At 39.2% G+C, this 21878-nt stretch overlaps 1 protein-coding gene across 4 annotated transcripts in view; it reads right to left on the reverse strand.

Annotated features, from left to right (window-relative positions):
* The window catches only part of WWC2 (WW and C2 domain containing 2), a 95273-nt gene that overhangs the window by 18801 nt on the left and 54594 nt on the right, over nucleotides 1–21878 (reverse strand). For all 4 annotated transcript variants that reach the window (XM_040065671.1, XM_040065674.1, XM_040065670.1 and 1 more), the window contains 10 exons: nucleotides 20990–21119; nucleotides 20179–20325; nucleotides 19071–19144; nucleotides 15250–15492; nucleotides 10432–10521; nucleotides 8911–9518; nucleotides 5346–5469; nucleotides 4446–4526; nucleotides 4276–4362; nucleotides 1068–1260 (listed from right to left, as the gene is read on the reverse strand). In XM_040065671.1, coding sequence (XP_039921605.1) covers nucleotides 1068–1260; nucleotides 4276–4362; nucleotides 4446–4526; nucleotides 5346–5469; nucleotides 8911–9518; nucleotides 10432–10521; nucleotides 15250–15492; nucleotides 19071–19144; nucleotides 20179–20325; nucleotides 20990–21119 — 1777 coding nt within the window. The remainder of the gene's footprint in view (nucleotides 1–1067; nucleotides 1261–4275; nucleotides 4363–4445; nucleotides 4527–5345; nucleotides 5470–8910; nucleotides 9519–10431; nucleotides 10522–15249; nucleotides 15493–19070; nucleotides 19145–20178; nucleotides 20326–20989; nucleotides 21120–21878) is intronic.

A 21878-nucleotide genomic window follows, 5' to 3' on the forward strand; every position in this document is an offset into this window, starting at 1 on the left:
ACTTCTGAAGTACTCTTGTTTGGGCTGTGCCTTGGAGATTAAAATCCTCTGTTCTTTGGCAAAGCATATTATCTCCACAGCACACATAGCTCTTGCCAAGACTCTGGTCGTGTTGTCCAGGGCTTTCTGCTGGGGATGGTACTCCCAACTCTTTCATTTGATCTTGCAAATAACCCTTGTCTTCACTGGGGATTTTTGTTATTTTTGAGTCCTTTCTTCACCTTTGTATCCTGCCTGAGGTTGTACCTTTGTTCTGTTGTTCTTTCATTTCCTCAGGGGAAAATGCTTACATACTGAAAAAGACCAACACATTCCCCAGGAATTAACTTCTACATTCTGAAAATGAGGCTGTTTCACAGTAGTTGGAGCCGATGAACCCCAGCAGATTCCAGCATCTCTTCAGTGTGTTGTAACTGAAAAAATCACCCTGTGCTACTAAAATCCCTCTCATGGTGAAAAACTAGACTTGAGTTGTACCAGGTTGTGCAAAAGCAATTTGAAAGTAAATGAAGCATCACTGATTCGGTGATGACTACGATTAACAACAAAATTTGAAGTGACAGCTTCCAATGGGCTGATCTATAAATGTCATGCTTTTTTATTTCAACAGATCATAAAGACCAAAAATGTGTCTGTCATATAATCTAAAATAACGTCCAGAACGTAATTTATTTTGTTCTTTGTGACAAGTTGTGATAATTAGGGTTTGCTCTTTTTTTTTTTTACTGTGGCTCTTCTTCAGTTTTTGCTTTAAAACCTAACGTTAAAGTAATGTTGCACTGCAGTTTGTATGGGTTTTATGTATACAATGGCAAAGATGGAATATCAATTGTAATTAAAGGGTTAAAGTAGTGTTAGAATTATCAAAACACCTTCCATCCAGGATTAGATTCTTTACCAGGAGTTTCAGAGAAAGGCAGTATTCTAGGTGCTATAGCAACAACTAAGTTATGCTTCAGACTTTGTCTCCAAGTGCTGTGGAATTTTAGCAGCCTTGACCATCAAAGTAAGAGGGAATACTATAAATAAATGCATGCCAAAAAAGCACCAGAAATAAAACCGCATACCAAGCATTCTTCCCGACGACTTCTACTGACAGCACAAACATCTACCCTCAGTGTCTTCTGTAGCAGTGTTACTTGAGAAATGGCTACTCTGAATATCTCGTTGAATAAAATGGTTTCCATGGCAGGATGAACTTTAGTGCGGAACAGACAGCTGATATCAGTGGAGGATGGAAGGACTGCTACTCTAATATACCTGCCAGAAACAAAACAAAATCTTTACCTCTGTTGAAACTGGCACTTGCTGGTGATGCATGAGAGAAGTTCACCCCATCAACTTAAGGACTGCATGGCAACAAAATGGAAGTAACTGATCAGTGAAATGGAAAAGAGGTGACAAAGATAAGTGAGAAACTTCTCTTGTCCTTTGCAGAAACATTTCCCAAAAAGAAATTTTTGTGCCTGGTAAGGTAGCGGTAGCAAGAGAGGTAGCAGTTTCTGACTCTATCCAAGCTTAGTACTGTAAACAATGATGATCGTGTCACAGGTGGGAGGAAACATGTCCTTAATGTTGATTTTTAAAAAATGAGAAAAACTGGGGTGGATGTAAAAATTAAATTCTTAAAATAATGCAAGCAGCACTGAAAAGCAGTGATGTCTTTTTATCTTTTAAGGAAACAAACAAAATTTCCAAAGAAAGCAGAAAACTAAGGAAAGCAAGAAAATAGCTAGGGCCATAGATGCTTAAGATCAATTCATCACGTATTAAGTGGAACTTTGAAGAATGCATCTTGCAAGCCTAAATTTAAGTACATAGAGTAACTCAAAATTGTTACAAAGCTGCATTCCTTTAATAAAACCAGTGGAATGGATATTATGTGGACAGAACTTGTACTAGCTAACTTGTAGGTCTCACTTTGGCAGCAGTTTGACAGAGTAAAGAGATTTTTAATGCAATTTGTACATGCTATTTACCTGTTGCAGTTTCTCATACACATGAATGAGCATAGTAGTAGTTTTAAATATAAATGGTATTCACTGGAGAGTAGAACGCAGTGAAACTGGCTAAAGCAACAAGAAATGGTGGGCCAATGTAAATAATTCTGAAAAATACTTTTATAGTATAGTATATATTTATAGTACTGCTGCTATAATTTTGACCTCATGCATAGTTTCATTAATTTTATTAAAAACTTAATTTTACATTAGTTAAATCAACAGAAATTAGGTCTGTGAAAAATACAATTTTTTTACTTTAATTTCCCAGTTATGTCAAACTTCTCGGAATAGAGAGCAAAATCTAGGTTGTTTGGCTCACATGTATAGCTGGATAGCAGGTATCTGGCATTTTGACATGCCAGTCCCAAGGTGAAGTGGTAGCAAATTGTAACTCCAGTAATGCTGCTGCTGTATTCATATAACTGTAGGTGAGCAATTGGCATGCTCTACTGAAAACAGCTATTTTAATAGACTAGGCAATTTAAAACATTTATAAAAGATGAAGGAATAGAAGATAAAGTGTATCAAAAATATGTTTAAAAGATGGTTCATTGGAACTTTCTGTTAATAACTGTTTGCCAATTTATTGACATCAGACCAAATGAAGGGTAAACAAAGAAGTGAAAGAAATTGTTCTCTCACTTCATTGTACAGGAGTGGTTGCTTTCATTTTAATTAATAGTCAATCGATGAATCAGATTTTACTGTGACAAACCTATGACTTCTCAACTGATGAAGAAGTGACCCTGACGTGGTAGCTCTTCAACTATGCTCTCTACCTAGGCTAAAAGTGAGCAGTTTTTACAGTATCAGTAACACCTCATGTCAAATCTATTTCTTCATGTGTAAAAGTTCAGCAAACTACTAATTTATCTAACTGATATTGTGTAAAAGTTCAGTAAAGTACTAATTTATTTGATATTCTAGGAAATGCAGCTGTAATGTACCATTTTTTTCCAGACCAAATTTTTATTACTGTATGTACCTGTACAGATTATACATACATGCACACAAGTGCAAGTGACAGAAAAAAATACTATTTGCAAAGACCTGCCTTTACCCTGCCCCTTCTTCCTCCTTGTTCCGTGTAGCTTTTATTCCATCAAATCTCTTTTAGCAGCAGCAGGTCTAGACTTCTTGACTATTAGTTACAACTTCACACTTTAATTCCAAAAAAGCTGCCTGCTCTGACCTAGCCTTATGTTACTGAACATCTTTTTGCCATTCTACGTTATCTGATTTTCCTCTCACCTGTGTTAATTTCTTCTTCTATACTTTTTCTGTTTTCTTGTGCTAAATGTTAGTGGACTTGGAAGGTTAGCAGAGGAAAGGCTAGTTCAGAGACGGAAGGATAGCAGTAGAACAACCATCTATTATTAACAAAAACAAACAAAAATCCAGCAAGCACCCTTTATCTATCTTCCAAGAGGCCTCTATCCTTAATGTATCCTTTCCATACCCACTGGCTTCCTATTTATCTGCCAATCAAATTTAAGGCAATGCGATACAAAGGGAAAAGAACCAGCAAGAGAACCAAATTTTTCAAGGATTGATTATATCCTACTCCAATCTTATAAAGCTTTTCAACAGTTTAAGGTAGTCTTACAGTCTGTCAAAAATCTCACTCAAGTACAAGTTCCCCCAAGGCAACCTGTACTTACTTATACAGATGAGAATTTTGGATTAGAAACTCAGTGGTAATGTATTCAGGTTTTTCTGTTTATTTTCTATGCATGATTTACATTGTAATTTACTTTTAGACTTTGCATGTTGGTCCAGTTTGACTCAGGAACTAATTCTTAACAGACCCCCAAGGCCTAGTTGTTAGGGATGGTGCATCTGAATGTGGCTGTGCTTATTGACTTGCAATTTATTAAATTATCCCTTTCCTCACTTAAAAGACAAATACTGTTTTAAATACCATTTTACGTCAAAAAGACAGATAAATGTGTCTTTGATGCTGAAGTATCAAAAGAATGTTTTTAGTAACTACAGCGTAGCTGTTTTGCACTCACGAAACTAGAATGTTTAGAAGCTGTAGATAACACCATTTAAAAATCTTTTTTATTCCAGTTTAGTGGAATGTGCAGATTTCCTGATAACATCTTATTCTTGCAGCATTGCTGGAATGTGCAACAGTTTTCAAAGTCTTCAAGTTCACATATTTCAGTGCTTTTAAGCCATAAATCAACCGATTCCTTTAGAGAGTTTTTAGAATTTATTATTATACCCTTATATTTCAACAGTACTTCTCGGTGATTGTTTGACTTACACCTTAGAGCCAAGGGGGACAGAAAACGCTGGAAGGTTTCTAAGCCGTGCTATGATTATCACGAAACTGGAATTGCTGTGGTCATATCTGTTAAAGAAAGGACAACAAAAGGGAAGTTTACTATTCGCATTTATGGATCAACAGAACTATTCCCTTTGCTGGTCACTCACCTGAGTCCTATTTGTACCTGAGCAGCCTCTAGAGGTGTTGCATCATCTTCACTATATACAATGTCCTCAGTTTCATTTGGTCTAGGAAAACCAGCAAATACTCAAATTTTGGAAAACTATAGTTAGAGTTCAGCAATTATTAAGATATGCATACACAGAACAGATATCCATTCTCTTAAACATGCTGATTTAATTGAAGTATGCACTCCAAAAAAGAATTTCAAAACCTACACAACAACAGTGCTTGTTTTAGGGACAGTTGCTGCTGGAACAGTTTGACAACTGCACAATGATTCAGAAAGGCCTGAGGCTGATTGCTGAAGATTAGAGGCAATACTATATAAACTAGTATGAAAAATTCTATATAAGTTGTCTGGTCAAAAAATAACAGCAAATATGTTTCTTATATCCTGATCACCGCAGTGAACATTAGGCCTCAACCTGGATTATTTTAATACCAATATTACAACAGAGGGGGTCTTTTGTCTTTTCTATAACCTCTTTTTAAAAATAAAAACATTCCCAAAAAATTGCTATTCAATCTTAAAAATCCTTAACAGAACAAGAAGTAAAAACCAGCAACTCTGAGTATTGTCAATAGAGTCACATGGCAGAACCTGCATAGTTTAAATCAAGCTTTTCTCTTGGGAACACTCCTAGCAGGAATAAAACCCCAAGATTATAAAGAAGTATATTAATGCTATTCAACCAAGTTATACAAGCACAAAAATTAACCTGAATCAAACATTGTTTGGTAAATATACCTTCCTTTCCATTTGAAAGTACAAATTATTTCTAGAAAATGCAGGGCTGATTAACAACTTCTGCTGGTACTGTGTAACTGATCATAGATATATTTAAATTTTTAGTGGAAAGACTTGCATGATTTCTCAAACCTACTGTTTCACAGAAGCTTCATATACACCACTATCTCCAGCTACAGACTCATCAGACACAGCAGCAGATACACAAGCTGTTTTCTCCTCAAGCAGAGGACTAGCTGTTCTTCCTGGTAAATCACCACCTACAAAAACAAAAAAGAATGAAAATTAGTCCAAGAGATTAATATTCAGAAAGAGAGATGAGCATACCTTAGAAAGTTGTCAAGTTGAAAGCGGTGACCCTTAGCTGAGCAGCACAGAGTAGTTTTGTTCCATATCATTAAACATTCTGAGGCTGTACTGCTGTTACCACATACTCCAGCTACAGATATAACCAGACTGATGAATTTGAAAATGTACTCTTATTCTTTCCCAGAGACACAGAGTCCTATGATCACCCTTATGCATTGAGCTAGTTATTATCATTAGCAACCTTCATTTTCCTGATCTTTAAACCGGTGTTTGCCATGTTCGCATTCAGCAATGCGGTTACACTGCAGCTACAGGCCAAGTGCTTGCCTACTGTTTATTAAATATTCAAAAGTCAGACAGGCACCCTCTCCCCAGTGATATAACTGCTGGAAATAAAATTCTCTCTGGTTTACTATCATCAAAAACTTTCTATGCTACAGGCTCTCAATGACTACTTAGCTTTAATCTTCAACTTGCATTCATATGCGAGTGTCATGCCGTGAAGCCACATCCTGCAGCACAGTAAGCGGAGGGCCTGTGCGGTCCTGTTATCTGCCAAGGGGTGAGGATGTTGGTATGCATTACCATCCCCATCTGAATCGTGACTTTACATCCTGTTAAGATGTTACAATTTAAGGCTCTAGATTAGATGATTGATTGCTGCATTTGTGCTTTTATTTATGGCATTAGGAATGCTTTTTCCTTGATGATGAAGTGCTCTTTCCCTTCCCCCTTACCATGTGAGGGGTGAAGGTGATGGCATGATTTATTGATTACCCTTAAGGATTACCACGGCAGCCTGAATTGACTTTGACAATGACAGAGACTGACTGTGAAAGAACTACAAGATATTCCAGCTTGGTTTCTGACAGCAGGGACACGTGCAGAGGAACAAATATCTCTATGGTTTACCTGTACAGAAAAGTCAGAGACAGCCAGAGAAGCAGGTAAACACTGCAACTAGAGAGCCAGTGCAGATTACATGATGATAGGAGCTGCACTACCTTGGAGTCTTTGCCTATGCCGAAGTTAAGATTTAGCAGTATTCAGATCTGTAGTCCCGTAAAAACCTAAGCGTGTGGGCTGAAATTTTCTAATGCAGGTTTAGTGCCTCCAGCTGTGTTTTTTCAAACCTTCCCATTCAGCATCACAGCAGTTTCAAGAATGAAACTGGAGTAGAAACACTGAACAAACCCCAGGTCTGTGTCTCACTGTTAATTACTGAAGTCTCACCATGAGGCCCATTTTACTGTGGAAACCAGAGGTATTGAAGTGTAATTAGTGTAACCTGGCTATTCAAAATTCAAATACTTGTTTTAGCAGCCTTAATACAAGTTTAAAGACAAATTGTATTATGCATATGGTACTACATGAGGAAGTATCAGTATGAAGAATCACAGAATGAATTTACATTTTAAAATTGTAACTACTTATATACAGACTTAAAAGGCGACCTGACAATATCCAGAATTAATGGTCCTCGAAAAGTCAAAAAATGTTATAGAACCACACAACACCTTTGAAAATAATGATCTATAAAAATAATTTAAAAAAAAAAATCTGATTCCACTCAGCCCAAAGTGTTCCCAAATTCCAAGCCATTTTGAATACAGTGCTCTGACTATTTGAGCTGCAGCCAGATTGCAAAGACAGACTGAAAATTGTTGTTAATTTGGAAAGGATATGCTGTTGAAATACAGACAGGAAAATTAATTATTGTTCCAATCTTTTATAATATGGCTCTAAAGTAAAATAATTACTATGCTACGCTATCCTGAAAAGACAAAGGACAAAAAGAACCCCTCCCCCCAAATTCCCTTCCCATGTTGTTTCAACTTTGCATTTCACAGGTTCAGACCATTAGGACATCAGTCAATTTCTTGTGTTCCTTCTGAACAGTGAAACAGAGTGGGGCCTGCCAGCTTGTACTAAGCACCCCATATCTTTCTCTTCTGGTGCCACATTGCTCTGGCCAACAATGAAATTACTACAGTACTGCAGTAAGCTAATCTAATTTGACAACAGATGTTACAACAATTCCTTGAAATAATAATAATAAAAAAAAAAAAAGAAGCAAATTACTCATTGAAATATATAACTGTATGAATATGACAAGGTACTTCTAGTAAAAATTGGAAAACTCCTACCATAGGGATTCAAACTTGGTAGCATCTGGACAATGCTCAAGAGCTAGGCTGTATTTATTCTAAAATATCAAACTCCTTAGTTAGCAGCTTCCCTATCAGCTCAGAAATACAGTTGGAAATGCCAGGTCCTGACCAGGTTTCAAACAGGGCTGCCAGTGCTCAGCCCTACTACTGGAAATCTGTCTCGCTCAGTTCTTCCTTGAGAAAACAGGGTGTAACACAAACATGAATGATTTGCAACATACTTGAAGACAATGACACAGAATGACACTAGAAAAGAATAAATGTGCAGAGAGAGCACAATATACTATCAGCCCTAACAAAAGGCAGCAAAGTGAGCACTCTAAGTCTAGAGCACAAGCCATCAATTCTTGACAGCTGGGATTTTTGAAATTCTGGCTCTGCCAAAGGTTTTGACAATATCGGATGATTAAATATGTTGCATGGCTTTTGCTACAGACCAGAAGTGGAATTCATCACACCTAATTCAGCCACCTCAAAGTTAAAGTTAACTAGTAACTAAGGATACCCTGGTAACTCACAGTCATTCATCCCTTAAAGGGAAGTATGCTTTAGGACGTCTCATTCTTTTGGAGTTTACCCACAGACTGCAGGGGGAGCCTAGACTCACACAGGAGCTCTGTTCTAACTTGGATAAAAAGCTAAAAGCTATGAAATCCATGTTAAAAAGGGGGAAATTCTCACTGTAACTTAGACAACATGTAGTCTTTCTCAATTCAAAATGAACTGCAGATCTTTCAGTGACAGCAGGCTCAAATAATTAGATACACATAACACAGAATTCTCAGTGCAGAAGTCTCTTTTACTGAGGATGTCAGTTTGTAACTGTGTTCAATGAGTAACAAAGTATCTGATTTCAAGTAATCAAAAAACCAGCAGAGGGCATTTGCTCTATATCCATACATTCTGAGAAAACTTAGGAACACCATGCATCCTCCATGCTTTCAAAATCCAGCTTCAGTTTTTTGTGTTATTCTTTTCATGACAGATCACAATACATGAACTTACTTTCTAAAATAGTTATTGAAAAATGTGGACAGAATCAGGGTGGCAGTTCTCTGCAGCCAAAACTAGAAGTCAGGTAATGTACCTCGCAACATGCAAGTGCATGCTGAGCATGATACTCTTCAGTTACACAAGGTACCTCCTCATTTCAAAAGCCAGCTGTTAATTTTCATGGTGCATACACATTTGGCATTAGATTTTTTTTTTTTTTTAAATTACCTGAACTTCCTTCATGTAGGGAAGGCAGAGGCTGCATAACATTTAGATCTTTGTCATCTGTAGGAATCTGAGATCCTGCTCTGGCTTCAGAGTCCAATAATATTTGGTTCTCGCAGAAGCTAATGCCTGCAAAATCACCTGAAAGGTCAGAGTCTTCAAAGTCCGTAGTGAGGTGATGCAGAGGGGAATTTTGAACTGACACTGAAAATGCAGCTTCTAAAATCGAAGGGGAGCCAGGGGGGGACAAGGAGGAGAGTGAGGATCTGGAAGACAGTGATGTCACAGATTTGGGAGGTTCAGTCGACTTGGGATGGTCCGCAGCTGAAGGAGAGTCACTGTAACCAAGTCTCCCATGGGAACTGACCACTTCATTTTCATGAATAGTAGTGATAGGCCCCGAAGGAACGTAACTAGCTTTTTCGTGCAATATGAAATCAAGTTTGTACTGATAGTCCAAATCTGTAACTTGGTCGCCTTGGTTATAGTAGAGATCCGCGGAGCTGAGCGAGTTGAGCGACCCTCTGCTTGATGTGTTCAGAGATCCCCGGCTGGATGCCAGGGACCCCAGACTGCTCCCTGAAGACACAGATAACGTACTAGCTGAGAGGCTGCAAAGGAAGCACAAACACACACTGATGTTACTAAAGCAGCACAAAGCAGAGCAAAGACAGGGAAGCTTGACTGAAACTGCCTTGTAACAGATTACAACCAAAAAGCTGCTTGGGATTTATGGTCTTTTAAGCACCCATACCTGGCTTAGCTCAGTGTGCACTGCACACTACCAGGGCAGTTTACCCATCTTATGGCCGCCTGCCTAAAGCCCTTTTCTTCTGGAGAAGGCTGTAGATTTGACAAACTGGTCTGGCAATAACAGCAGCCTTCTCAGCTGCTATATCCCATCAGAAACCTGCTCCACTCTCATGTGGGTGCTTGTATGGTCAATGTGACAGCACAGGGATCCCCAAGATGGAGCTTATGACAGCAGAGGAATGTTGCCACCTCTAGAGCAATTCATGCAGTCTACCCTATGCCCAAGCACCTGGGAGAGACGCCAGATAGACAACTTATAGCAGAACTACTTCCCATCTGTGTGACAGCACGCGCTCCACGTGCACAGTAAATCCAACTATGTAAATTATGTCAAAGGCTGTAACATGCAATCTTGTCCTGTTAATAACAGGAGACAGGGAGTCCTGCCAGAAACTGAGAAATGGAGTGTCACTGCCTCAGTTCTTGAGGACTGCTGGGAAAAAATGTCAGGAAAAATAATTCAAGCAGACCTTCTTAACACTTAAAATATATTTACTGAAAAATAACAGAACTATTAACTTAGAAAATTTGCTGAAATTATAAAAGTACACCAGGTTTGCAAGGTGACAAAATGCTTGAAGCTCTTACATTTGCATTTTCTTACTTAAATAAATTTTGCTGAGCTTCCAGCTAAGAGAAAAGCCTAAGAATGAAGTTGAGACATCCAGGTCCACTATAAAACAGGTTTTAAGTCATGCAGTACAACCTCACCTCCTAAGCTGTGAATGCAAATAAGTAGTTAACTTTGTAGTTTCTTCAAGTTTCTGTACCAACTCTTTTCTTCTTTCCTCCAATTTTAATCTGCAAAAAGAGATGTACACGTTAGTTCAGGAAAGCATTACAGAATAGGCTAGAACATTTTATAGATAAAAAAGAAACAAAGAGAGGATCCCTCTTTTTTTGAATCAGGTTGCCAGTGACTAAAATCCAAAATACCGTGTTAGCTCTCAGCCTGATCATAAACCCCTAACTGCTTCAGTAGAGTGACTTTACCTGCAGAATACCAAGCACTGTAACAAACCTGCTGAGTGTACAAGCAAGCACAGGGTTGGGACATTCACACTGTACCAAGGGGAACATGCACTCAATAAAAGAGTAACAGATGAGCACTGGGAAAATAGCTGCAACTTCAGGATAATAACATTTACACTCATACAGTTTTTAAAAGCCATGCTGCAGACTCCCTCCTAACTTAATATAGTTCAGGGGAAAAAAAAAAACAAAAACCCAAAACAAACCACGAAACAATAAAACCAGGAAAGCACCACTGAAACAAACAAACCAAAAGAACACTAATACCAGCAATAATTTTGTTATTTTGAAGTTTAAAATCAAAGCACTCCCTTTAATTTCAGAATCTTTATATAGAGATAAAGCACAGCAAATCAAAGCAGCATTCAGTGAAAGGTTCTGAGATTACAGACCGTGTTTAGGAGTCCTTGGCAAAGATCTCTACATTCCCAACAGCTTTGTCAGCACCTCAGAGGCACACATCATTGTAATGCTCATCATCAAGTTCACCTTTATGAGAAAGCAGGATTTATTGCCTCCTGCTTTGTTACCTAGCACAGTTCTAAAGCCACAAAATGGGGAACTCTCCTATATTCCTCTTGGCTAGGAGAAATGACTCACTAACTTTCTCCCCCCTCTTTTAATTCCCTTTTATCACTCCATTTACACTAAATAAATTGTTTTCTCTCAGTGGATTCAGCTAAAATCCTCCTGTAGTTGTGGATTACTATATCCTCCTCTAGGCCTTGCTCAGTCAACTGATACATGTCACAAGCTCTCAAGCAACTAATCTGAGAAACAAGAAACATCAACCATGCTTTTTTACACAAAGTGAATTAACTGAATAAGAAACTCAAGAGTGCCCAGAATTCACTCCCCTTTGAACATCAGATACCAGCAAAAAGACATTAAGTCCCTGATTCAGCAAGGCATGAAAAGCACTTGCTTACCCCCATGCTTATCCAGTGAGCAAATCTGGGTTATGCAGAGGTGAACAAGTTACCCTGAGGTGAGCCAGGGTGTGACTTCCACTCCACTGCCCACACCACTGTGCTCTCACATTGCAGCGATGTGTTCATCTGCCAATACCTGCTAAGGCTGTTAAAAGCATACACAGTATTTCATTCTTTGCTCAGGAAGACATACACACAGGTTTCCACACCAAGCATTATGTTCACCTATAGTATCAGACACTCTTTCCTATCATTTTACTATTTATCCATGCCTTCTGTCTTATTTTAAAGCTTAATCTATTCTGCTTTTCCTGAGCAAGAGTGCTCTTCACTAGCTCTTTTGTGGCTTTTCAGTAGTGAACTACGATTTTTTTTTCTCAAGGAAGAGGCATAGAAATTGCTCTGTATTCAACTACTAATGATGGAAGACAAGAAAGAAAATAAAAGCTTAGGAATTTCTCTGACTGAAGTCCTCAAAAGACACACCTACAGCCACCTCAAGAGAGATACTATAGCAACTGAATTTGTACTACTGAACTAAAAAGTTTCATTGTTTTTTGTCTCATAAGCAGAATTAACAGTTTGTTTTCTTTTACTCTCTTAAGGAGGTTGATAAACATAATTTATCCCTTATAATTTAGCAGCTAAAAAAAATTTCTTTCCTAAAAGTAATTTGATCTACTAGTAATTAAATACAATTGTTAATACCTGTAGACTAATGTAAGAAAGATGCTAGTCACAAAACACAAACACAAGGCAAGTAATGAATCACTTGTGGAAGCTTGAGGAAATGAAGGAAGTAATTTTATTATCTCACAATGAATTGAGATTCAGGGAAAGTTTTTTCATTCTATATCAGGCCAAATGGGAAAAAAACCCAAAACAACCCCACCTACAAAACTTTCAGACAATAAACCTTCCCTCTTTATAGCACAAGCAGGAACTATAACATCAAAAAACCCTGTGTAAACACCTACACAACCATTGTGTTAGCTGTTCTGACATGGGCCTCTCTTGGTCTCTCCTGCTGGCACCCCTTCTATTTAAATTAACCTATTACCCCTTGCAGGAGGGACTTCAGTGTTAGTGAGACATCTTTCTCTTTTGAGCTTAAATTGTAACATCGCTGAGAGGGGCAGAGAATCTTTAAAGAAAATACATTAAAAAGTGAAAGTGCACATACCTAACCTTTCAATGCAAACTTAGGTGGACGTGTTGGTGACAGGCACAACAGCAGGTGCCAGTTTTGCAGGGAACAGCACAATCGAGTACTTAGATCATGGACCTGTTCAAATGGCTGTGTTTACTTGGGAGATACTGCCAAGGATTAAAGCAATAATGGAACTCAGAGGCAAGAAAGCAGCAAGTAGTTTTCAACAGTTCTACAATCCAGTTATTTCTACACAGTTGCTTTAAGGCTTCTTAAAGCAGTCAGAGTATGCCCTGTCTCTGCCTTTTTGAAGTTGATATGTTATGATCTACACCCTCTTCCAGTAAATTGAATCCACGTACATCTACTAGTGGCAATTTCAGCATCCCGCTCCAAAATAACCCAGGGCTATGCTATAATGTTTTTGTTTTAAGTCAGAGCACATCTCCTGTTTCTTTTCCCTTTAGAAATAAAACCAAATCACTAAACCAAATGAAAGGACCCTCATTGCATTAAGTTCTGGCACAATCTACAGCTACTTATGCTGCTGTTTCATTATCAGAACCTGTGAAAACACTGCAAACTGAAGGCATCCATGAAACCTCATAGAAGAAAATGGAAATGCAACAACAGTACAGTATTTTGAAGATAGCATGGCTCCTCCACTTATAACAGAGAAGAGAATCTCCCTCATCTCCAAGAAACAAAAATTTGCCGATTGATCTGATACAATTAAATGTATTTTTTAAATTAACATTTCAGAAAGTTTCATCATCTGAATTCTTCTGGAAAAAAATTACTTTATGTTTATAGTAGACAAATCAGAAATAATCCTCAAAATAGCCTCATGTGAAGGAATTTATATACTCTGAAGTCAGCAAAGAAGACAGTTTTAATATAAAGAGTTGAAGCTAGAAATTCACTGGAAGAACAAAAAGGCAACCCAGAAGCCACCATAACTGCTACCTCAACCAGCAGTGCACAACATACCTTACATTAACCTCGGGGAAAAAAAAGCCCAAACACTCCATATTTTCAGGATTAAAAATCAAAGGAAAAAAGTTAGAGGAAATGAGGGGGGATGGAAAGGAAGCTCTAACAACTCATTCTGTCACTATACATGGAAAATTCATTTCTTCTTGACAATGGGGGACAATTTTACTTGCCCATGGTACTCCAAGTTTGGCATCTGACATGTATGGAAGAACACTCAGGTGCAGAACTTACTCTGGCATGAAAGCAAATCCAGACACCAGCTACCTACTTATAGCTTGAGTTGAGACTTAGCTATACAACAACATATTATCAAAATCTTAGATTCAGATTACTTATTAGTGAATGTGATTTTATTATTGACTCCTTATTCTCCATTTATTAATGGCAGTCGAAGAGCAACATTTCCATGGTACTTTAGGTACTACTAGCACAGACAGCTTCTCCTGTAAAAATGTAGTTCCCTTCTTCTAAAACATATTTGAAATATTAATATATAATGCAATTTAAACTATTATAAAGTGTACAAATGTAAAAAAAATCTTGCTTAATACACACATTTGTACTTTGTAAACAAAGAAATTTCCTTGTTACTCAGCTACAATTTAGCACTCAGCCTCTAATCCTATGACAAAAATTTGGCCATACAACACACTGGAGCAACAGCAGGTGTTTCCTAGCAGAGGGAAGTAAGAAAGCCACACAATGCCGATTGTATTACTTCAGTAAGGCATACTACACTGATACACACAATGACATTTTGTGTTTATTGCATTTTGTGTGGGCTAGAGGTGCCCCTAAATTTATTTCCACTTAGAGCTGAAGAAGAGTCCATCTGTGACAGTCAGCTTTGATTTTCTCAAACTCTGAATATGGCTAAAAACAATTTACTGTGAGAGTAGCTTCACTTACTAGTTAGGCAGCTGCAAGTTAGGAAAGTTTTGCAGCAATTATCCTTCTCATCTGAACTTTTTGGGGTTTTACCCTTTTGGTTGCATTTTTGTGTGCAATAAAACCCAGAGTGAAAGGCTTCAGATGTTACAACAATCAAGATAATCTTTGTAACCTGAGTTCACACAGTTCACAGCTATTATCAGAAACGAGTGAATGATGTATTGCCTTCCCTGCTGGCGTGTTGACATTCCTCAGTTATTTAACATCTGTCACAGGCGTTTTCATGCTGGTAACAAACACAGAGCAACTGATACTGCAGAGCTGATACAGGGTGTTCACATTCTCTCACAGTACTGAAGACTTGTTTGTTTTTCTGTCCATTGGGCTAATAACAAATTTAATTAAGATCTATATAGAACAGTCACTGAAGGAAAACAGCACATCAAGGTATAGTTCAGGGTCTGCAATGTATACAAAGGTTAGATTGCAGAAAGCAACATTTAATATTAGCAAAAGACAAGCCCTTACCTTTCAGCAAGTGCTTGACTGGGTGTGCTTTTCACAGACACCAGCTCTTCCTCAAGCCTCTTCCTTTTTGCTTCTAGCTGCTCTAGCTCATCTTGAGTACGTTTGCGTGGTGTAATAAACTGAAGCTCCTTTAAAAGCTCTTCTTTTTCATTGATTAACATCAGTTTTTCCTTTTCCACATCCAGCGCTCCAGGCCAGGCTTCACTATCTAGCTTAGAGAGTTCAATCTTCAAATTAGCCATGCTAAAATAAAACAAAGCAGTTTTACCTGAGTCCAGCACAGCACATAAAGCCCAGAAAAGAGAGAAGTGATACATTATTTTGAAACATAACAAGATATAATGACATTTTATACTCAAGGCCCTAATTTTAGTTTTGTTTCACAAGAATGCAGACTATTCCAGAGAATCAGGCCACATATCGAGGCTAGCAACAACATGCATATGCATTAAAAATTAGTTGCTCCTATTCCAGTTCAAGTAGAAGTCACAATGTTATTAAAAGCTTTATTGAAAGCAATCTGGTAGCATAGCAGTGGCACCATGCTTTACTCGTTCATGAGTATGGTGGATTTCCACTGCGCTGTTGGGAGGCTGACGGCTCCTCAGAAACAGACATGGCCATGGTGAAAGAATGTGCACCACAGCAAGGTGCTCACTTCAGCAAATCTTAAGACAAAAGCATTGCTCCTCTTTGCAATTAAAGAAAAAGACAATACAACAGCAGCTACCTAAAGAGAAAAGAGATGAACTCAACAGTCTGAATTTGTGCAACTGCTGTTCCCATTGCAGCAGGGGGTAATCAAGAGCACCAAAACTCCTGACGCCCTCAACCCATTTCCAGAGAGGTCTGGAAGAAGAGACTGCTCATGATAGCTAATTTGCATAGAAAGTGAGAAACGTACCTCCAGGGCAAGGAAAGCTTGGCTATAAACAGGTACTCCCACAGGTGCCCCAGGACCCCGCACAGCCTGTCAGATGGATAGATGCTGGAGCCAGGACTAGTGATATTTGTTTCCTTGCTATCTTCCTTCTTTTCTCTCCCTTTCCAATTTCATCCTATCCCCTAATCAAAATCCATCACCACTTGTTTATACTTGGAGGTCAGGGAGTGAAATCCCAATTTCCATGCTGTGTGTATAATTTACTAATACAAGTTTGTAAGTTTTTGCTGTCTCTTTGATTCTTGCAATTTCTTTTTGACCATGGACATCTGTGAATCTTGGGTGCTCCTTTCCCCTTAAGAGTGGGATGCCACAACAGGCCAAAAAGGAAGATTAGCCAGATCTTTACCATATCAGGATAGGATTGTCAGCATGCTATATCAGATCCTTTTCAATAACAACTGCAACTGAATTCAAAGCATAGTTACGAGCACTCCACATCTTCAAGACATTCTGCTGGCTAAGTAATGTAAAATCTGCAATGTACAAAATTATCTGATCATTTTCAAGTAGAGTTATTCACTTAAAAGATCCTCTCTTCATCTTAGCTATTTCACCACAAAATAATTGAGAATTTGCACATTTAGTATTTCAGAGAAGATAGTCAACACTTATTAAATTACAGTGATGGTTACAGTGGCCACAATACTTGGGGGAGGGGTATAACTAGGTACTGAACTTCATGTGCAAACTGGTATGTATCTTCATTGTTCCAAGTTACATACATTGAAATTTCGACCCATGTTCTTGGCTAAATAATTTGTGAGAAAGAAAGATCCTGCTCTGCAGTACTCCATACTCTGAGCACTGTACTGCTTCTTTTTTCTCTCTTCCCCCCCACCCCAAGATAAAAATGGCAAACTGACTTACTTCAAGGAAGTTTTTTATTCCTACAAAAGACAGATAAAATGGAACGTTGGGACTTCTTGGTATCAAGACAAAGCCAAAACAGAGAGTGATCAGCTTTTGGATCAATTATGCCTGAGAAACAATGCCACCTACCTGCATCTAAGTGACCACCTGACAATTAACATTATGTATGTGATGATTCTGAGCCAAAATCATACATGTTCAATATTGAACAAACACAACAGCCATGGTGTTCTTTGATGAATGCATTGATTATACAATGAGGTTTTATAGTCCATGAAGAGCATATTAAGGATTACTGCTTTTATTGGTAAGGACAGTAGCTACTACTCTGTAGGAGGAAGTATACATTTGAAATTAGGCAAAAAAACCCCAGTCATGCAGACTCCTGCCTTTAAAACCTAAAAGCAACTAAGCAGTTACTTGGTACTTCTAAGTCGCAAATTTATTTTTGTGGTTTTTTAAATGATCCTGCCACAGTTTTCCAACTGAAATAATATTTAAATCTCAGATTAAATGGCATTCTAGGCACAGTTTTCATCTGGAGAAAAATGCTATTTTTTTATTTTGTTGCCTTGTTTAGCTCTTCATATTTTAACAAAACCCCAAAACTTTGGGTATGGAATAGTGCTTAGATTTCTATCTCCCTTAAATTACAAAGAACCTCCACAACCAAAACAACAAGGCTTCTGCATAGCTGACAAATAATTTGCCGACAAGTATTAGAAAATAATACCACACTAGAGTACTATCCCAATAGAAAATCTTGTCCCAGTATTAATGCAGCACTTCTGGTGCACCAGATATCGTTTGAACCCTGAATGTTCTGCATTCTGATGCCCATTTTTCAGTGCTGTGGCAATTCATCAAGATGGCACCACTTTCATGGGCACGCACCACAGAACTTTATTTGATGAATTCCACATTCATCAGCAGAGCAGCTCCTGACTTCTTTTCTCCTCACGTTAAACTAATGAAAAGAAAAGCCAACTCATAGTGATAACAAGTTTTTAAATTATCTAAAGTCCCAAGGGAAAAGGAACTAATTAAGCCTACTAAATCTGTGCTGGAAGTCTGAAGCAACTCCAAAACTGACAAGCCTTCCGTGGTATAGTAAAGTGAAATTATGATCCCTAAGAAGGATATAATGGACATAAATAACCTGGCGACTGCTTTCCTCAGAAAGCCAACTCACTCTACTCCCTTAATCCTGGAACCGCCAGTAATTTGTCAGTGTTTTAATTTAGTTTCGCAACACACCGGGTTTAGCACTCAGCAACAGCCGCAGCCCCCGCTGGATGTCGCTGCGAGCACGGCCTTGGATGGAGCCGCGGGCACCGAGAGCTTCCCCGGCCCCGGGAGCTTCCCCGGCCCCGGGAGCTTCCCCAGCCTCGGGAGCTTCCCCGGCCCCGGGAGCTTCCCCAGCCTCGGGAGCTTCCCCGGCCCCGGGAGCTTCCCCGGCCCCGGGAGCTTCCCCGGCCCCGGGAGCTTCCCCGGCCCCGGGAGCTTCCCCGGCACCGAGAGCTTCCCCAGCCTCGGGAGCTTCCCCAGCCCCGAGAGCTTCCCCGGCCCCGGGAGCTTCCCCAGCCTCGGGAGCTTCCCCGGCCCCGGGAGCTTCCCCAGCCTCGGGAGCTTCCCCGGCCCCGGGAGCTTCCCCAGCCTCGGGAGCTTCCCCGGCCCCGGGAGCTTCCCCGGCCCCGGGAGCTTCCCCAGCCTCGGGAGCTTCCCCGGCCCCGGGAGCTTCCCCGGCCCCGGGAGCTTCCCCGGCCTCGGGAGCTTCCCCGGCCCCGGGAGCTTCCCCGGCCTCGGGAGCTTCCCCGGCCCCGGGAGCTTCCCCGGCCTCGGGAGCTTCCCCGGCCCCGGGAGCTTCCCCGGCCCCGGGAGCTTCCCCGGCCCCGAGAGCTTCCCCGGCCCCGGGAGCTTCCCCGGCCTCGGGAGCTTCCCCGGCCCCGAGAGCTTCCCCGGCCCCGGGAGCTCCCCGGCCCCGCGCTCCCACCGAGCCCCTTACCTTCGCTTGGCCTCTTCGTACTGCAGGCTCAGCCTGACCTTCTCTGCCAAATTCCATCTACTTCTTGCTCCAATCTGTTGAGGGGGGAAAAAAAGAAAGAAAAAAGAAATTAAAAAAGGAGGAAAAAAAAGAAAAAAAGTAGCCTCGTTAGTGTGCAAAGCTTTTAAATGAACCAACAAAACCTAGACAGAGGCTAGAAACATTACAACTTAAAGAAAAATAAAACTACCCCCAGACCCTGCAGCCAGCCTCACACTTGCTGTTAAATGCCTAGTTAAGATCTCATTCTACTCAGCTGTACAAAACAGTGCTGTTTTCTTCTAAGCCACTTCATACATTTTTAGCTACTGTACTACCAAGTGCCAAATCCACCACAGTAAAGGGAGAGCATTTTTAAAGAATTCTTGCAGTGACTGCACCAAAAATTTTGATCTCCTACCACGAATTCTGTTGAACTCAGAATTTAGAATTATGTCAGTGCATTGCAAAGTTAGACTTTAATAAATTTGTTACAAAACAGAAAAGCTCTTTGTCTGAAAAACTTTGTACACTCTCTTTCTTACAAACTTAGCTTGCAGAACTTCAAAAAAGGTATCAAAATTAAACAGCCTTCTGTGTATGTAAAATATAACACCAGTGAAATAAAGTTTTACTAAATCACTGAATAAGTAGTTCCAAGAAGAATTTTTAAGCTGTGTGAAATGAAATTGTGCATTTAAATTCTGTGATCTTTTTACCTGAAATTTAAAAAAAAAAAAAAGAATCTTCATATTTAATTAGCTCTGTATAGTGAAACATATCCTATAGACAGATCAAAATAAATACTATCCAATTCTGATCTTCACTGTACTGGAACCATTTAACTAAATCAGATTGTCATAAATGCTTCATGACAAATGTATAAAGTTCATCTGAATCTTGATTTAAAAATCAAGCACAAAAAAACAGAAAAGTAATTCTAGTGTGAGTGATTCTAAGTAATTCTGTGAAACAAGTATACATATATATGCTATCTGCAACAGCAAACAGCCATTTGATTCCAATTCCATTAACAGCAGCATTCTCCTTCAATTTCTCTTTACACTGGACAAAATGGAAAAAAGCTCACCTCACCAGAAATGTCAGTCTGAGACCCTGTATCCAGAGTTTGTCTAGGAAAACACAGCTGGGAGTTTACAGAGCTGGAACTCAAGTCTGGATCAGATGTTTCAGTGGCATGGTCAACATTGAATTTCTCCCTCAGCTTTGCAAGGCTCTGTCCAGGAATTAGGGAAGGAAATGGCATTAAAGTTCCTTTGCACTTTACCATGTTTATACCAGTTTATCTCCAAAAGATATATACATAAAAGATTCTGATGAAAATTCTGGGTTTATTTCATATTAAGCAACCCATTCTTTTAATCAAGCCATTGGTAAGTGACACTAAGGGTGACCAACACCTGTGAAAATGTAAAAGCTACTCATTTGGGTTTGTGTCTGTTTTGGGACTTTCTGTTTTTTAATTTATCAACCAATTATGAATTTTGCTGAAAAAAAAAGAAACAAAAAGGAAATATGCTTTCAGAAATGGAAATAGAACAATTTAGATTAGGAAAACTTTCACTGACTTGCAAAATGGTCAAGCATCTCAGAATATATCAATTTTGTCCACTTAATATTCTAAATTACACTTTAGAGGTAACATATGCGTTGTACTTTACATCCAAGTTCTGAAAAAAAATCTATATTCCCTGACACAGAGCAGCTTTTTGAACTAGGAATGTCATAGGCTTCAGTTTCTACATTAAAATTAATTTTAATACTAGTTTGGCTCGAAGAGTTTTGAGAATCCCTTAAAAGTATAAAATGCATTTATCACTCAGGAAGTGAGTCATGTTAAAACAAATGCACACAAAACTTCCATTAACCAATCAAAATACCTTCATTAAATCTTGTTTTTCTCTCTCGCCTGAACTGATCGCCTTTCTGATGGACTTCAGCTCCTTCAGGATGGCTTTGGCCTCACACAGTTCATACCCACTCTGGCCTCCAGACATTTTTTGGTCAATTCTGTGGGAAGAGACAATATTAACAGCAGATAGAGAAAATCATACAAATGTCTCTTCTGTTCTACTTCAGGCAAAAGCAGAGTTAGGGAACAGAAAGGAAGGAGGTAAGAAAACAGACATGGAAAGGAAAAATGACATTGAAATCTCCATTCAAATACAATTTAATCCTTGGCAAAAAATGTCAAGGAGCGCAGAGTTATTGCTGTCAATACTGTCAAAATTCCCATTCCCACCATAACTCTCTGCAGCATAAAGCAGCTCTTGGGTACACCTTTCATACTAATAACTGTGTTCCTTACAGAAGCAGAATTTCTTTCCAGTAGTATCCTTCCACCCAAACCCACACCGGGACATGGGCAGACAGGCAGGCTTCTTGGTACTAATCAGCCTTTCTGAGCAGAAACATCACCAGCACCATTCTTGTCCCAGCTTCCCTCTAGTTCACCCTAATCCTGGGCATTAACTGTCTGGAACAGCTGTTCTGCTCAGCCAGACACCAGGCTCTCTTTATTCACAAAATCTCTGGATAATTAATACCATATACCATAGATTGGACAATTCATTAAATTCCTGAACTACCAACGATTTTAGAAACCGTAACCTGAACATAATAAAACAAGGCTACCCTAAACTTAGAGATAAAAAGATGATTCATTTTAGTATTTCCATATTTCCTTCGAGAAATATGAAAACACATTTCTAAATTTCTAAACACATTTTCCTGGTCTCTAGTTTAACAGAGGTATTTCATAGCATCATG

This window comes from Hirundo rustica, chromosome 5, assembly GCF_015227805.2.
Source record: "Hirundo rustica isolate bHirRus1 chromosome 5, bHirRus1.pri.v3, whole genome shotgun sequence".
Taxonomy (NCBI): domain Eukaryota; kingdom Metazoa; phylum Chordata; class Aves; order Passeriformes; family Hirundinidae; genus Hirundo; species Hirundo rustica.